Source organism: Gordionus sp. m RMFG-2023, chromosome 3 (assembly GCF_954871325.1).
Source record: "Gordionus sp. m RMFG-2023 chromosome 3, tfGorSpeb1-WG-v2, whole genome shotgun sequence".
Classification (NCBI taxonomy): Eukaryota; Metazoa; Nematomorpha; class Gordioida; order Chordodea; family Parachordodidae; genus Gordionus; species Gordionus sp. m RMFG-2023.
In genome coordinates, this window is record NC_088777.1 from 40,887,190 (window position 1) to 40,902,571 (window position 15,382).

Consider the following 15,382-nt stretch of genomic DNA (forward strand, 5'->3'; position numbering starts at 1 on the left):
TTAATAAAAAAAAAAGGAAATTCTTAAAATCAGCTTTTAAAAGAAACTCTATAAAAATTAAGAAAAAACTTTCTAAAATTAGGAAAAAAATATCTAAATAATTTTTTCTTAGCCAGTGCTAGAGCACTTGTTCGCACCCGCAACTGCTTATAAGTAGTATTACTATGACCAATTGGAATCCCGTCAACTTAATATTTAAAATTGAGTTAACTCTATAAATGGAGAAATGTTAGTGATTATATCTAAATCAAATTTAAAATAAAAATATTAAGCTATGATAGCTTTATAATAAAGAAAAATAATAACCGATTAGGTAAATTAGTATTTTTATAATATATAGAGGTATTATACTTTACTTAATCCTTATTATGTATGAGTTTGATAAAAGATTTCCTATGCTATAATTAATTCATTTTAAAAAAATATCCATGAATCTCAATTTTAATATAAATATTTTTTCATTGAAATACTAATATAGGCATAGTAATGGGTTTATGCACTGTTAAAAAATATTATCGATCTTCCCTCAAAGTGGTCTCGAGATGGCAAATAGAGGTTTAAAAATTCATTGTGGTCTGGAATTAGAATATGATCATCGCCTCCTAGATAGTGCAAAAGTCACCTAAATGGATCGATATGTAAAGATATCCGATTGTTAAAAACCTATTCATGATTATGACTAAACTAGTAGATAACCCGTCAAAAATAACGGGCCACCCAGATATTTCTCCTTATGAATAAATTTTACATCTTTATTTGTAGAATATTGTATGGTAGTTGGCATACCTTATTTTAGATAGCACATAGCTCTTCGATTTATTATTGCTCTACATAAATATTTGTTGATATGATATAAATAAAACTAAATTTTTGGTTCATACCTAGAGATGCTGACTAAAGATCAAAATATAAGAATATCTTTCATTGATCTACTAATTTTTTTGGCCATTTTAAATATTGCTTTTACTTTTTATACATTTTTTTTATTTTTTCTTTCAGGTAACAAATATTATAAATGGCGTAACATTTCAATCAATGGCCTTCATAGATTGGGTTCCATGGGGGACTGAATATACTATTTTCTAGTGAGTCTGAGGTTTTGGAAAATTTTTTTAATAATCTACAGTCGCTAACTTTAAAAACATTATATTCTTTCTTAATAATAATAAATAGTAGTATTGCCAACAATGATGCCTAAATAAACTGAAATATTGTTTGTTTTTATTTAATACAAAATTTTGATCTATCGGCCTGGCCACCACTCTAATTCGAGTTCAATTTCGAATTATGGTTCCTTTTCTTTTTAATAAATTTTCACTATTTTTTTTTTGTCCTTAAAATCTGGAAAAATAAAACTCATAATATTGGTAATCATATATACAAATAAAAGTATATAGTAAAATTTAAATCTTTCATTTGTTCCGTTTATTTTTAATAAATTTTCACTATTTCTTATATTTGTCCATAAAATCTGGAAAAATAAAGCCCATAATATTGGTAATCTCGTTCAAAATAAAAGTATATAGCAAAATTTAAATTTTACATTTGTTCCGTTTCTTTTTACTAAATTTTTACTATTTCTTACATTTGTCCTCTTTTTAATAAATGGGAAGTTACAAAGTTATCTCCGCAATCAAAATTCAAATCTTACATTTGTTCCTTTTCTTTTTAATAGATTTATATTATTTACATTTCATAAAATCAGGAAAAGGCCCTAAATCCTAATTTGAACTCGAATTTATCCGATTCTAAACTCAAATTTGTCGAGGCGGGTCGGTCGGGCGGATAGATCCAAAATTAAACATTAATGGTATATAGTCTCCTTAATTTTTATAACAAGATGATAGGAAAACACTTCCTGATTACGGAGATTATATAGATGTCTAATATATATAAAACAACCTTTAGTTAATTGAGTATTTTTTATTTAAACGAAATGAATATTTTAGATCACAGTTTTTTTACAAATTTAAATCTTATCACGGAACTATGAATAAAAACATTCACTAATTATTTATAATCTTGATAACAATTTCAGTATGCGATTTATAATAAAAAAATTTTTAGAGAGTGATTATTTGTGCCTAGAAGATGTCGATGAATGGCGAGAGGTAGACGCTTCGGATGAAGTGGAATGTGAAGAATTGGAGTGTGACGAACTGGAATGAGTCGAAGAATGATGTCGCGACGATTTTTTTTTACTACATTTTTTCTTTCTCCCTTCCGCTTCCTTTTTCTCTTCCATTTTTAATGCCTTCAAATCTTTTTCAGCCAGCTTCTTACCGAAAGCTAGCATTTTTCCTTCATTATAATGTTTTCGTCGAAATTTTCTGAATACTTCTTGGCCTGATGCAAAAAAAATTGATAAGTATTTTTTCGGAAAAAAAAGGTTGCATTAAATAGTAAAACTTAAATACTTTTATTAGATTGGTAGAGAGCTATAACGTGATTATAGTTATAAAATATATCATAATTGGTATAATATTATTTCTAAATTCAAAAATGATTGTCAAAAAAATTGAATTTTTTGCTTAATAATATATTATGAAATCTCGCAAGCAAAACACTGAAATTGAGGAAATTCATTACCAGACTATTTAATGTTACCATTATTATAGATGAATAAAAGGAGAAATAATATTTATAAATTATTAAAAGTAATCACACCTATATTTTAAAATAAATCAATGTTGTGGGTTATCAATCATTTTTGTATACTAACTACAACTAGTTTATTCGAGTCTCTTTTTGTCTTTAAGCTAACCGGTAAGAGTTAAGCTAATATATTTTATTAATTTGGTTTTTTTTATATAAATACTTTTTTTATCAGCTTCTAAAATTATCAAAGTATTTTTTAAATTTAATTTTAAAGAAATAGTTTTAAAATCTCTAATTCTATCTGTATCCTATGATTCCCCTCCAAAGTAGTTAATAATTTGAGAACCAGATAGCATGAAGTTCTTTTCAAATGGCTGCCCTGTAACAAAAGAAGATGGATTAAACAGATTCCAAATAATCAAGTGACAGCTTTATATTCTTTTATCACTATTTTCCTTCTTATTAAGGAACAAAAAATATTGCTTATAACCTGATTTTTCCGTTTTTAGCATATCTTTAATTCTTTAACTCAAAATCCCCCCCCCCCACTTAGTCATTTATTCCTACCTAACTAAGTCCCCTCCAATGATGTATATATACTACTAGATTGGTGATTCCTTAATTAAAAGTGTCCGTACATACATACATAGGTCAGCTGTAGCGCCATTTTGAGGTTAGCACTTTGATAAATTATCTTTATTTATCATTATGACGTGTAAACCATAAAATGGCACTACAGCTATCCTATGTATGGACATTTTTAGAATGAATCTTCAATCTAGTACTAAATATATACATCATTGACTCCCTCTTCCTAAACTATGATTTCGTGCAGCCCTATCTATAATTTAGGATAATGTTAAAAACCATAAATAGTCCATCTCGCACTTTTTTTTTTTAATATATTTTTTTTTCTCTAAATTTGTGCGTTATATTTTACTCTCATGTAGGTTTTTTTTAAATGTTAAAATATATTCACAAAAATATATAATTTTTGTTTTTTAAATTTAAAAATTTTATGTTTCCCAGCTCCTACTTCTCATATGAAAAATGATATATTTTTTTCGCTTGAAATTTACTATCGTCGTCATCGTCACCCTCATCGTCCTCCACGGATTGTTGCGTATTATCTTCATCTTCAGAAGAGCTAGGTTTTAGGTCGGCGGGAAGACTCATAATGCCTCCCACGTTAACTAAGCTGTTATTAAAAAATTGAAATATTACATTTAAAACATTATTAAGATCATCATCAAATGGTAGATTTATGATATGAATCCATCAATTAATCAATTTATTTGGGAATTTACATTTTTTTTAAAAAAATATTTCCAGAAACGAAAATATGAAGAAGAAAAATGTTAAAATAATCTTAAATAAAATTATATTAGAAGCATATTGAATGCTCACGAACAATTTCCAATAATTGCGAGCATAAAAGGGAATAACCAATATCATCTTATCTCTTATGAAATCATCACTAGATTGTTTTTTTATTTTTAATAGTAGATTCGACGGCTTCAAAGAATCATATTATTTTACTCTTTGTCATTGGCCCACATTAATAATTTTATAACGCATCCGAAAAGCTGCAAAATTAGTAAAAATTTATTCAAGTAAATTTTTGTAAAATAATTAGAAATGCTCCTACCCAAGACTAAAGGTTCACAAGCAGTCAAGTCCAAATTTAATAGATTATCTTTGAGTTATAAAACAATATCTTTTGCTTTGCTCATCAGACATAATTGCAAAAATGAAGACAGATATAATGTGCATTGGGTATAAGTCTAAACCTCTCATTTGAAGGCAATTGTGTAAAACCCCATTTAAAATCTCAATTTAAAATATTTTATAATATATTTCCAAAAACTTAAGAAAACACTTAATAGTTTTACCATTTTTTGAAAAAAAAGAGATGTAAAAATTGTTGGTAAAAATAAATATTTTTTTAAAAGTAAATAATTTAGGTGTTAATTCTTTTAAAATATCGTCCAATCCTGAAGCAGTAAATTATTTATTCGGGAATAAAGGGGAAGGGGGGGGGGGGGGGTGAAAAAAAATAACTGTATTAAATAAGACGCATTTCAGGTTTTAACTATATTGAAATTATAAGTAAATATTACGATGTGGTAAGTTCGCCTGGATCTAAATCGCCACTGAGCTCCATATCGTAAGGAAATGGAGTTTTGGGTTCGTCAACCTTCATATGACCATAATCTTTTCCGATGGGATGAAGAGTGGCCAAAATGCTTATCTCATCCCATTTTATGTCCTCTTTTAAACTAATGTGCAAGATTTTAAAAGAAATATATAATTTATCTTTAAAGTATTAAATCTTGGCAAATAAAATAAGCTATCAAATAAGATTATAAAATAAATTTTTATTTAAAAAATTAGGCTTCTATCGAAGAGCCTTGTACCTGCCTATTCGAGTGCGGTAGGTCTGAAGTAGTGTTTCTAAATGGCTTGATTTTTAAAAACAGCTAGCCCAATATCTTAGCCAAAAATATTATGCAAGCCTGGCTCATAGATGTTGCGTAATATTATTTTGGCTAAAATCTTAATTTAAAAGTGGCAAAATCGACGTTTAACAATATTATCTGATGTCAGATTGTACTCCGCTGGATTCAGAATCTAGAACGGTTCCCAAAACTCATAAACTCAAGTATGATCGGTTTATAAGGTTATACTCTAAAATATTATTGGTGAATAAATATTTTGATATAATTAACTAGTATGCATTAAAAGAATGGTTATCAATATTATTAGCTTACAACTATTTAAAAATATATTTGTATCATGAAGGAATCGTTTTAATTATAATTTTATATTAAAATTTAAAAATTTTATTTTAAAATATAATAATTTAGCTAAGTCATGATTTTTACATATTTGATTTTTAGCGCTTTTGCCCTGATGTTGCAGGTTCAACAGAGCTTAGGTAGGTATTACTCATTTTCATCTAATTGGAACTAAAATTAATTTGGGTGGAAAAGTTAAATATGAGGAGTCCTCTACACGTTTGTGGACAAGCCGTACTACTTGTAGGCGCAACATTTCAAAAAATTTTGCTTAAAAATCTATAGGCTTAATAAAAAAAGAAAGGGGCAAAGAGCCAAACCCAAAAACTATAGTATAATTTAATTACTTTTAGGGTGGGAGGGCGGGGGTAGATAAATAAAGAATGTTAATTTTTTAATAAATTTAAATTTTATTAACATTTAGCAGAGTATAAATTGTATTAATTATCATTTATTTTACTTCCATTTGCTGCATTTGAATTTATAAATTAATTTTCTTTTTAGTTGTTCTGGTCAGATTTTGGTAAAAAGTTATATTATATTTTATATAATATTAAGCCTAAGTATTGAAATAATTGGTCGATAATTATAAAATAATTAAGATTGATTAACTTTACATTACTATCAAAATCTTTTATAGTTGAATTTTAATATATTAGGGATTATGGTCAAATCAAAGCATCATGGAAACATTTTCAAGAAGTACGCGATGGTAAATCAGTTAAAGAGGTATGGAGGTTTTGCAAGATGACCTATATTACCCACGTTGATAGAATGATCATGAATTTATTAAGCAGCTGTACTATGTGCCCTGTCATAATTAAGAAAAATTTTAATCAAATTTCAAAATATCAACCTCGACATAAAATCACTCAAATGCAATTTGTAATACTTCTAGCTCTGATGAAGAATTGGGTGAAAAGCGAGAATAATAATCAAATTGACATAATTTTGCCTTATGATTCAGGAGAATCTGATTTCATTATCTCTGATCAATCTACAAGCAAGGCGATCAAATATAAATCTCAATCTTGTATAACCGATTTCATAGATAGAATAAATCCCAAAGAAAAAAATGAGCTAGATCAATTGTTTATAAAGGCTGTATATGCGAGCAATTTACCTTTCCAAATCACTGAAAATATCCCTACATTCAATAATATAAAAAAAAAATACGTCCTGTCAAGCGAAGGCAATTGGCTAGATATATTTTAGACACATCAGGAGATATGGAGGCGAGAGTTGCAGATAAAATAGATAAAGCTCCTGAGCAAATTCAGAAATGAGAGTATTATTAATTTTATGGTAATGACGTCTGTTCCAGTATTCTACAAATTTTTAAATACTGAGGAAAATCTACAAGAGGCAAATTATATTGCCCAGGAATTTAAAAATGTAATACATGAATTGAATCCGGTAAAAGCATAGGCGTAGCCAGGGGGAGGGACAAGGGGAAATTCCCCCTCCTTCAGAAATTTATCACTTTTTGTAAATATCATTTTTAGCTAATAAAAAATATCCCCCTTAGTCCTCCCCCCACTCCCTGACCCTCAAATATGTATGCATATTAAATAATAATTTAAAAGAAAGAATGTAAAAGTTGATATTTTATAAAACTATTCATCATAATTTATCGATTTTTGGGAAAATAAATTTATAAATATATAAAATGAACCAAAAATGTTTTTTAATAAATGGAATATAAGCCAAAGATAAGTCTTAAGACAGAAGTGAAATGTATTATAATTATTAATAATAGATCCATAAAATTAATAAATAATATAATATACCAAATATAATTTTTTTATAAAGTGAGTAATTTTAATTTATTAATCTTAATAAAAGTTAAATATAATTTTAAAACTATTGATAAAATTAAATCATAAATTAAAAAATATTAAAGCACAATACAAACAGTGGAATATTATATGTCGTAGATTTACAGTATATCTAATTATCAAATGACAATCAAGTAATTTTTACCTATATAGCGAATAATCTATTTTACAGATAACTATAAAATATTGATAAGGACATCAGAAAATATCTTTTAAAGACATTGTGGGATGAATAATATGAAAATTAAATTTAATCATTTTTCTTATAATAAAGATGGCGTTAAATAATTGAATGCAAATTGTTGCATATTTAATATCAAGAGCATTGATTAGTAAAATTTGTTAAATTATTAACTGTAATATATTCTCTAACTGTCAAATATGTCTGTAAAAGTGGAATTTTACCTAGTATTTTATAACTAATTCTATATAGTAAAATCAACCATATGTCTACTTACTTATAATTGTTTGGAATAAATTATTACCATGCTTTTATATTAAGGTATATATAATACAAGTAATTTATTATATTTTTATTTTATATAAACTAATAAAAATATATTTAATATAAACTAATAAAAATATATTTCATATTTGTTCCAAGCTTTTATTAAAATTTGTAAAAATATTTATGACTATATATAGACTAAAGTAACCCGGCCGAAGGCCGGGAAAAAGCGGGCTGAAGGCCCGCCTAAAAGGGGGTCTGGGGTCGAAGCCCCCAGTAATTTTTTAATTTCCCCCCCCCTTATGAAAATCCTGGCTACGCCTATGGGTAAAAGTATATTTTTTCGTCATCGATAATGCCGCTAACATAAAAGCAGCCTGGAGAATTTTAAAATCTGAATCTATTCATAATCATATACAATGTTATGGTTGTGCAGCACATACATTGCACTTATTCTTCCACTCTTTTGAACTATTGAATGTCTTCAGTTACCATATATCAATAATTTAAAAAATTGTTAAATATTTTAAGAATAAACACATACAGCTTCAGTATTTTCCCGTAATAAGAATCAACATGGTATGCCATCTACATTAAGTACAATTAACCAAGCAAGATGGGCATCGAACAAATACAAATATATAAGAAAGCTCTAAAAGCATCAGTTGTTGAAGAATCTGTATGTGATAATTGTCCCATAGATATTGCCGATAATATATTAAATGAAGAAATATTTTGGAAGAAAAATTTAAAATTTTTAGCTATACTCCAACCTTTGACTACCTCATTGTTGAAAGTGCAGGGGAATAATTATACTTTGGCCCACGTAAAAAACGAGATACTTAATTTGGAAAAACACATAATACAATCATGTCATGATTCTATATTTTCTCCCTCTGAAGTAAAAAAAATTAAAGTTTGAAAAGAGGAAAAATGATCTAAATACCTGTGCTCACAATGCTGCTTATTTATTGGTCTCCCAATATAAAGATGAGCATCTTATTAGTACAGAATTTGAAATATTTGATATAATACAAGAATTAGGTATTTTACAAGGTGGTAATAATCAAAATACTTAAATGATATATAAATTTCAAGTAAAAGCGGCATATTTAATAGCCAAAATATGTAGAAAGTTAACTTATATAAGAAACAATCAGATTTTGGCTTCAAATTTTTGTTAAATATATGATATTATTTTTTATAGATAATAATGGCGATTTAAAATATTTGGTTTAAAAAAATACAACCCTGCCTGGCCCGGATATTTTTAAAAAAAATAGCCCCAGCCCGTGTATATTTAAAAAAATTAAAATACGTCTCAAGCCAAATTAATGATAGATTATCCGAGACAGAATGGATATCCTCCGCTACTAATAACTCACGTATAACGCCAGAGTAGAAAGGTCGTTTGCCTTTCGCTAATAAGAATAAAAGCCCCATAAACTCAAAAATTTGTTAAGAAACTAACTTTCCCTAATAGTATTTCAATCAAATCTTTACGCTATTCAAAAAGATTCGAGTAGGCCTTTAAATTCATAACTTGAAGAATTAAAACAATTGATAGGGACTCTGTTTTATAATAGCATTGTAAAATAACAAATAAATCGACTCAATTGATCACCGTTTTTTTCAACAAAACTTCTTCTTTCTTTTTTAAAATTCTTGATCTGTTGACTGCAAAACCAATTTTTTAGGGATATGCCCTAATAGTTGATGGACATAGTATTCCGCATTTGCGCTAATATAGTCAGTAAGTTTATGCCTGGGAACCAATTGTCAAAGCATACTTAAAATTTTTTTGCAACGGGATTACGACAACCATACGTAGAACAAAATCTTCACAATCCCCGATATCTGGCATACTTTTAGCTTTTCTTCCCCATATAATTTCATAATTATAAATAACACCTTCATTTTCACATAATAAAAAAAATTTAAAACACTTTTTTAGGTTTTTTGGGATTGTATTATTGTAACATAATTGGAAAGAACAACTTGCTCATCAATACCTAGTTTTTCTCCTAGTGTAATTTCTTATAAAATATCTGATGTAATAGTCAACATAGTTCGTATTTTATGAAGAACATCAGGTCCTTCGATCCAAAAAAGACATGCTTTCATGTTGTCATTTAGGTGAAAGCATGATTTTATGAACTACCACCATTTTGCTAATATAATATTAGCCAACATTCGCGACTCTAATATTAGCTGCCTATAGAAACAAGCTCTTGGCAAATTTATAATGCTCATATAGAAAATTTCTATAAATTATTCTAATTTTACAAGTGATAAATTTAAAGGACTAGTCAGATCTTTTGAATAGCGTCAAGATTTGATTGGAATTATTAGGAAAAATAAGTTTCTTAACATATATTTGAAATAGTTTATTGGGCTTTTAATCTTATTGACGAAAGGCAAACGACCGACCCTTCCATTCTGGCGTTATACCTGGGTTATTAGTAACGGAGGATGTTCATATATTTCGTCTCGATAATACATCCGCAGGTTGTATTGAGTTCACTTTCAGTTTACGAGATCTGATTCATTTCCACCGGTTATTTTATTTTTATTATACTATGGAAATATTAAATTTATCGGTGTCACATACAGCATATTTCAAAATTACACAAACATTAATACATATTAAAAAAAATTATGGACATACACGTTTTAAACCACCCTAGTATTGCCAGCTCTAATTGATATTTTTTTAATGTATAAACTTAATATATAACTGATTTATTAAATTAATTATATAAAGCTTTATTTTGAAAGTTAAAAAATTTATTTCAGTTTTAATTATTTTTATGAGAATTTGATATAAGGCCTCTGTGGTTCAAGATGAAGTATAAAGATTTTACTGGAATAAAAGGAAAGTACGCATCATTTTGTCATTAATTACAAGATACTAAGAAAATGTAATCATTCAAGTTATGTAATTTTATTGGAATCTCTCATTCATAATACAATTGCCATTCATTTATTCCAAAAAGATTTATACGCTTCTTAACACAAATTTTAAACCGCCCAAAAATATTGTTCTACTTTTCAGATGAAGATTTCTAATTTAGTAATAGTTATTACTAATTATTTTTTATTAAGGAATGGATTTCTCCTATATTATGGAATTTGAATATAAGAAAGAGCAAATATTTAGAAATAAATTCTATAACGCGCTTACAATATCAGGAACTCAAAACATATTTTCATCCAATTATCTAGGATGAAGTTATATTTTTCATATTCAAGAAAATCGCAAATATCAAATATAACATTTCACTCGAATAATAAATGAATATATAACATGTATCTATAAAAATCAATGGTTATCATTAATTTTTTTTTTCTCTTTAGCTTTCACCTTTTCTGGTGGTAAGCTACTTCATTATCTCTCTCCACTTTATGTATCTCTTTTATCTAATTTATACTTCTTCATATTGGCTTTAACTTTATGGCCCCATTGAAGTTTTGGCCTTCCTCTTTTACGTTTATCCATCACTTCCAAACTCTCAACCTTATTGCCTATGTAGTTCATAGGCCTTCTCATTGTATGCCCATACCACCTAAGTCTGTTTACCATTATCTTAGTCTTGATGGGCACTACCTTTAAACTTCCTAGTATTCTTGTACTTCGCACCTTATCCTTTCTTATTACCCCAGCATTCTCATCTCCATAGTTTGTAGACTTCTCTCGTCTGATTCTTTGGTTGGCCATGTTTCCGAACTATATAGAATAGTTGGTTGTACTATGGAACTGTAAATTTTTCCTTTTAATTTGTGTGGGATTCTTTTGTCAAATAGCACTCCATGTAAAGATTTCCACTTTAACCACCCTTGATTAATTTTATTTATCTCTTTTTCTATTGTGCCGTTTGTTTGTATAGTGGAGCCCAAATATTTGCAGCTTTCAATTGCCGATATCTGCCATTCATTTATATCAATACTCTCTGTTTCATCTCCTCCTATCACCATATACTCCGTCTTTTCTCTATTTACATTTAGTCTGTGCTTTTCTATGATATTTATCCAGCTCACTCTTTCTTTCATTCTTGGATTCGGCAAGTATCACAATATCATCTGCAAATATCATATTTCACGGGACTGTTTGTGGTATAGACTGTTCTAATACATCTATTACTGTTATGAAGAGAAATGGGCTGAGAGCCGACCCATGATGAACTCTCTCGGCTGTGAAGCCTGTTGAAGTACCAGTTGTGCTACGGACCATTGTTGTATGGCCCATATACATATCCTGTTTTATTCTTATATATTTTTTGGGAACCTTTTTGTAGCGTAGCGCCCACCAGATAAGTTTTCTTGAGACTCTATCGATGGCCTTTCCTAGATCAAGAAAGACCATGTATAGCTTTTTGTTCTTTTCTCTGTATTTTTCACTCATTTGCCTAATTGCGTGGATAGCATCAGTTGTTGATCTTGTAGACATAAAGCCAAACTGAGTCTCTCCTATTTCGATTATGTCTCTTAACCTTTTTTCTATTATGTCTCTTAACCTTTTTTCTATTATTTTTTCGTAGAGTTTAAGACAGTGTGATATTAGTTTTATGCCCCTGTAATTTTGACAATTGTGTGAATCCCCTTTATTTTTGAAGATAGGAACTAGATAGCTCTGCCTCCATTTTTGAGGAATCTCTTCATTTCTCAGTATTTTATTGCCCAGATTTATGAGATGTATTCCATCATCTCCTAGTGCTTTAAGGCTTTCTATTGGAATATCATCTGGACCCCTAGCTTTGTTGCTTTTCATATGCTTGAGGTATATGATTATTTCTTGTTCTGTTATTGGTTGTACAAGGTTTTGACATGGAGAGTGTTTATCTAGATATAGTATGTGGGGATTAAAGTTGAGAAGCTCCTGAAAATATTCTTCTCATCTATTTATTATTTCTTTTCCTTTATTATCAATTTCCCATCTTTATTTTTGATTACTTTCGGAGCTCCGTTTATATCCCTAGAATTTTTTTCTCGCTGATTGACTAATCTGTATATTTTATTTTGCCCTTCTTTGGTATGTAGTTCTTCATACATGTCATAGTATGCCATAGCTTTAGTCCTAGCCACCACCTTTGTAGCTATTCTCTTAGATTTTTTGTAATTTGTCGTCATCTGGGTTTTTGGATTTGTGCCATATTTTATATAGGGCTTTTTTCTCCTGTATAGTGGTTGTACCTCTTCATTCCACCACCATAGTTCTTTGTATGATTTGTTGTCTCCCCTTGTTTGGCCTAGTGTCAATTTGTAATTGTCTATTAATCTGGATAAAAGGCCTGTACATTTTTTCACTGACTTGTGAGGAATCTATTGTTTCAATGTTTGCATTGATTGCAAAGGCATCTGTCATTGTTTTTAATTTACCCCATTTGATGCATGATTCAAGTTTCATCTTATTTTGAGTGGATTTATTTAAGATGTGTAAATACATGACTATTAGCTTGCGTTGCGCGGCTATATCTTCCCCTGGGATGACTTTGCAATCTATTACATCTTTTAATCTTCTGTGAGAGATTAGCATGTAATCTATCTGTGTTTTTCTTGTACCACTTTCATATGTTATTAAATAACTGTCTTTTTCCTATAGTAGGTGTTGGTTAAGGCAAGGTCAAAGGCTTGCACAAATTTCAGTACATGCTATCCTTCATCATTTCTTTCTCCGTATCCAAAACCACCATGATGCCTTTTGTAGCTCTTGCTTTTCCCACATGCGCATTTAAGTCACCACCTATTATGACTAGGTCATCCTTAGGAATTTCCATTACAATAATAAAAAATTATACTATAGATATTTAATAATGGAGATTTGATACATTATTAAGATATCTATGGGCCCTATTCCCCCTCCATTTAATTGGTACATTTAATAAAATTCGAAATATTTTAGTATAAAAAGTGAAAATATCCTGTTATTAGTAAATTAGCAACAAGATTTTAACAATAATTTGTAATTTGTAAAACGCCATATACAAATATAAATTCTAATTTTCGGTAAAAATACATATTTCGGAAGAGCCGATTGCGTCGCCAAAGGTTTTCACATCTTATATATTTTTATAAAGGGTGCCTAAATAAAAGGCAAAGAAAATTTTTCTCTTTATTGCTTAAAAACATGGGTAAAGCTATATTGGTAAACCAGATAAAAACTCAAATTAGCGCCATTTTTTTTCCACCTTTAGATATTTTTATATACAACTTGATTTACTTTACTCTAAATAGTTTTTGAGGTATAAGCATTATAAAAATTTACAGATTTAAGTCACTATCTTTCGCACCTTTATAGCCTTGTATCGCGGAAACTGTGTGCTAGCGAGCTAAAATAAATAAATTTCTCTTTTTTTTAACTATCAAATAATTCTTAAATTTTTTTACAATTTTAAAAGGGTTCGGCCAAATCGTGATCGATTTGACATGGAATGGCCCTAGTGGTACTATGAAAATCGATTTTTAAAAGTATTAATAAAAGTATTTAAATATTTTTTCTTAAATTTTTTGTAGGTATTTCGTATTTATTTTAAATACATTTATTTGAAAATTTGTCCAACTCTGAAAATCATGGGAAAAAGACTAATATTAGTTTTAATTTTAAATTCATCAAGTGTAAGGTATTTTGCAAAGACCTGGGAGACCCAAGCTTGGGTCATTATATTTTTTTAGAAAAACCTGGGTCGGCTAGGTTTTAAATTTATTTATATAAACTTGGACTGGGCCTATATATATAAATTAATCAATTGAAAAATCATATTATAGAACTTTTAATATTCATTTTCATGTTTTCAATACTTGCAGGCCCTGTCCAGAATGGACCAAAAAAATGGTATGCATTTAATATTACAAGCTAGGCCAACTTTTAAAAAGTAAATTTTAATTATATCTATTAATTAGTTGAAAAATTATATAATGAAGATTTCCATTCCCTTTGAAACAACATGCCACCCCAAAATCATTCAAAATTTTAAGAATTCCAGGCAAGGCCAAAAATTATCAAAATAAAAATTTGTTAGGCGAAAATTTAAAAAAAAAACCCTAGGTCAGGCTTAAAAATAAAATTTTTCTGTCCAGGTGAGTTTGAAAATGTAACTTTATTAATCCCTAACAATTGAAAATAGAATTTTGCCAGACCAAATCAGGCATAAATATTAACTTCTGCAGATCTATGAATTCAAAATCACATTACTAAAAATAATTATAAAATTTGTATTCATTTAAAAATGTGAATTATAAGAATGTATTCAAGCTCTATCATAAACTAGAATTAACTTATAATTCTACAAAAAAAAGGTACATGTATATTAAATATACTATTCATATATAATATCAAAGATATAAAATAAGTTTATATATATTACCTTTCTTTACTTTCTGACTTGGATTCATCTATGCTTGAAGAACTCTTTAAAATACCTTTAGGATATTTTGATTTTTTAGAATTTTTACTTTCTTTTTTAGGGCTTTTATCAGTCATTACTTCTACTTTACGAAAAAAAAGATCATATAAAAATGTGGCAATGTCCTTCTATAAGAAATGAAAATAGCCCAGGTTGATGAAATCAAGAATTCGGGTTTTCGGGTGAGGTTATATATAAAATCTTCAAATAAAGATTATTGATTATCATCGATATGGTTGCATTCATAGTAAACATTAGCGTTGCTTTAATTAACCCAGCGTTATGACCACTGATTCAGTT

At 28.4% G+C, this 15,382-nt stretch overlaps 1 protein-coding gene across 1 annotated transcript; it reads right to left on the bottom strand.

Moving 5' to 3' along the window:
• Positions 1 to 2,074: 2,074 nt before the first annotated feature.
• LOC135926972 (protein phosphatase inhibitor 2-like) lies at positions 2,075 to 15,159 on the bottom strand. The gene is made up of 4 exons (XM_065462905.1): positions 15,044 to 15,159; positions 4,719 to 4,877; positions 3,678 to 3,796; positions 2,075 to 2,346 (listed from the first exon to the last, which is right to left on the bottom strand). The coding sequence occupies exons 1-4, from the start codon at positions 15,157 to 15,159 to the stop codon at positions 2,075 to 2,077; spliced, it is 666 nt and encodes a 221-aa protein (XP_065318977.1).
• Positions 15,160 to 15,382: the final 223 nt, after the last annotated feature.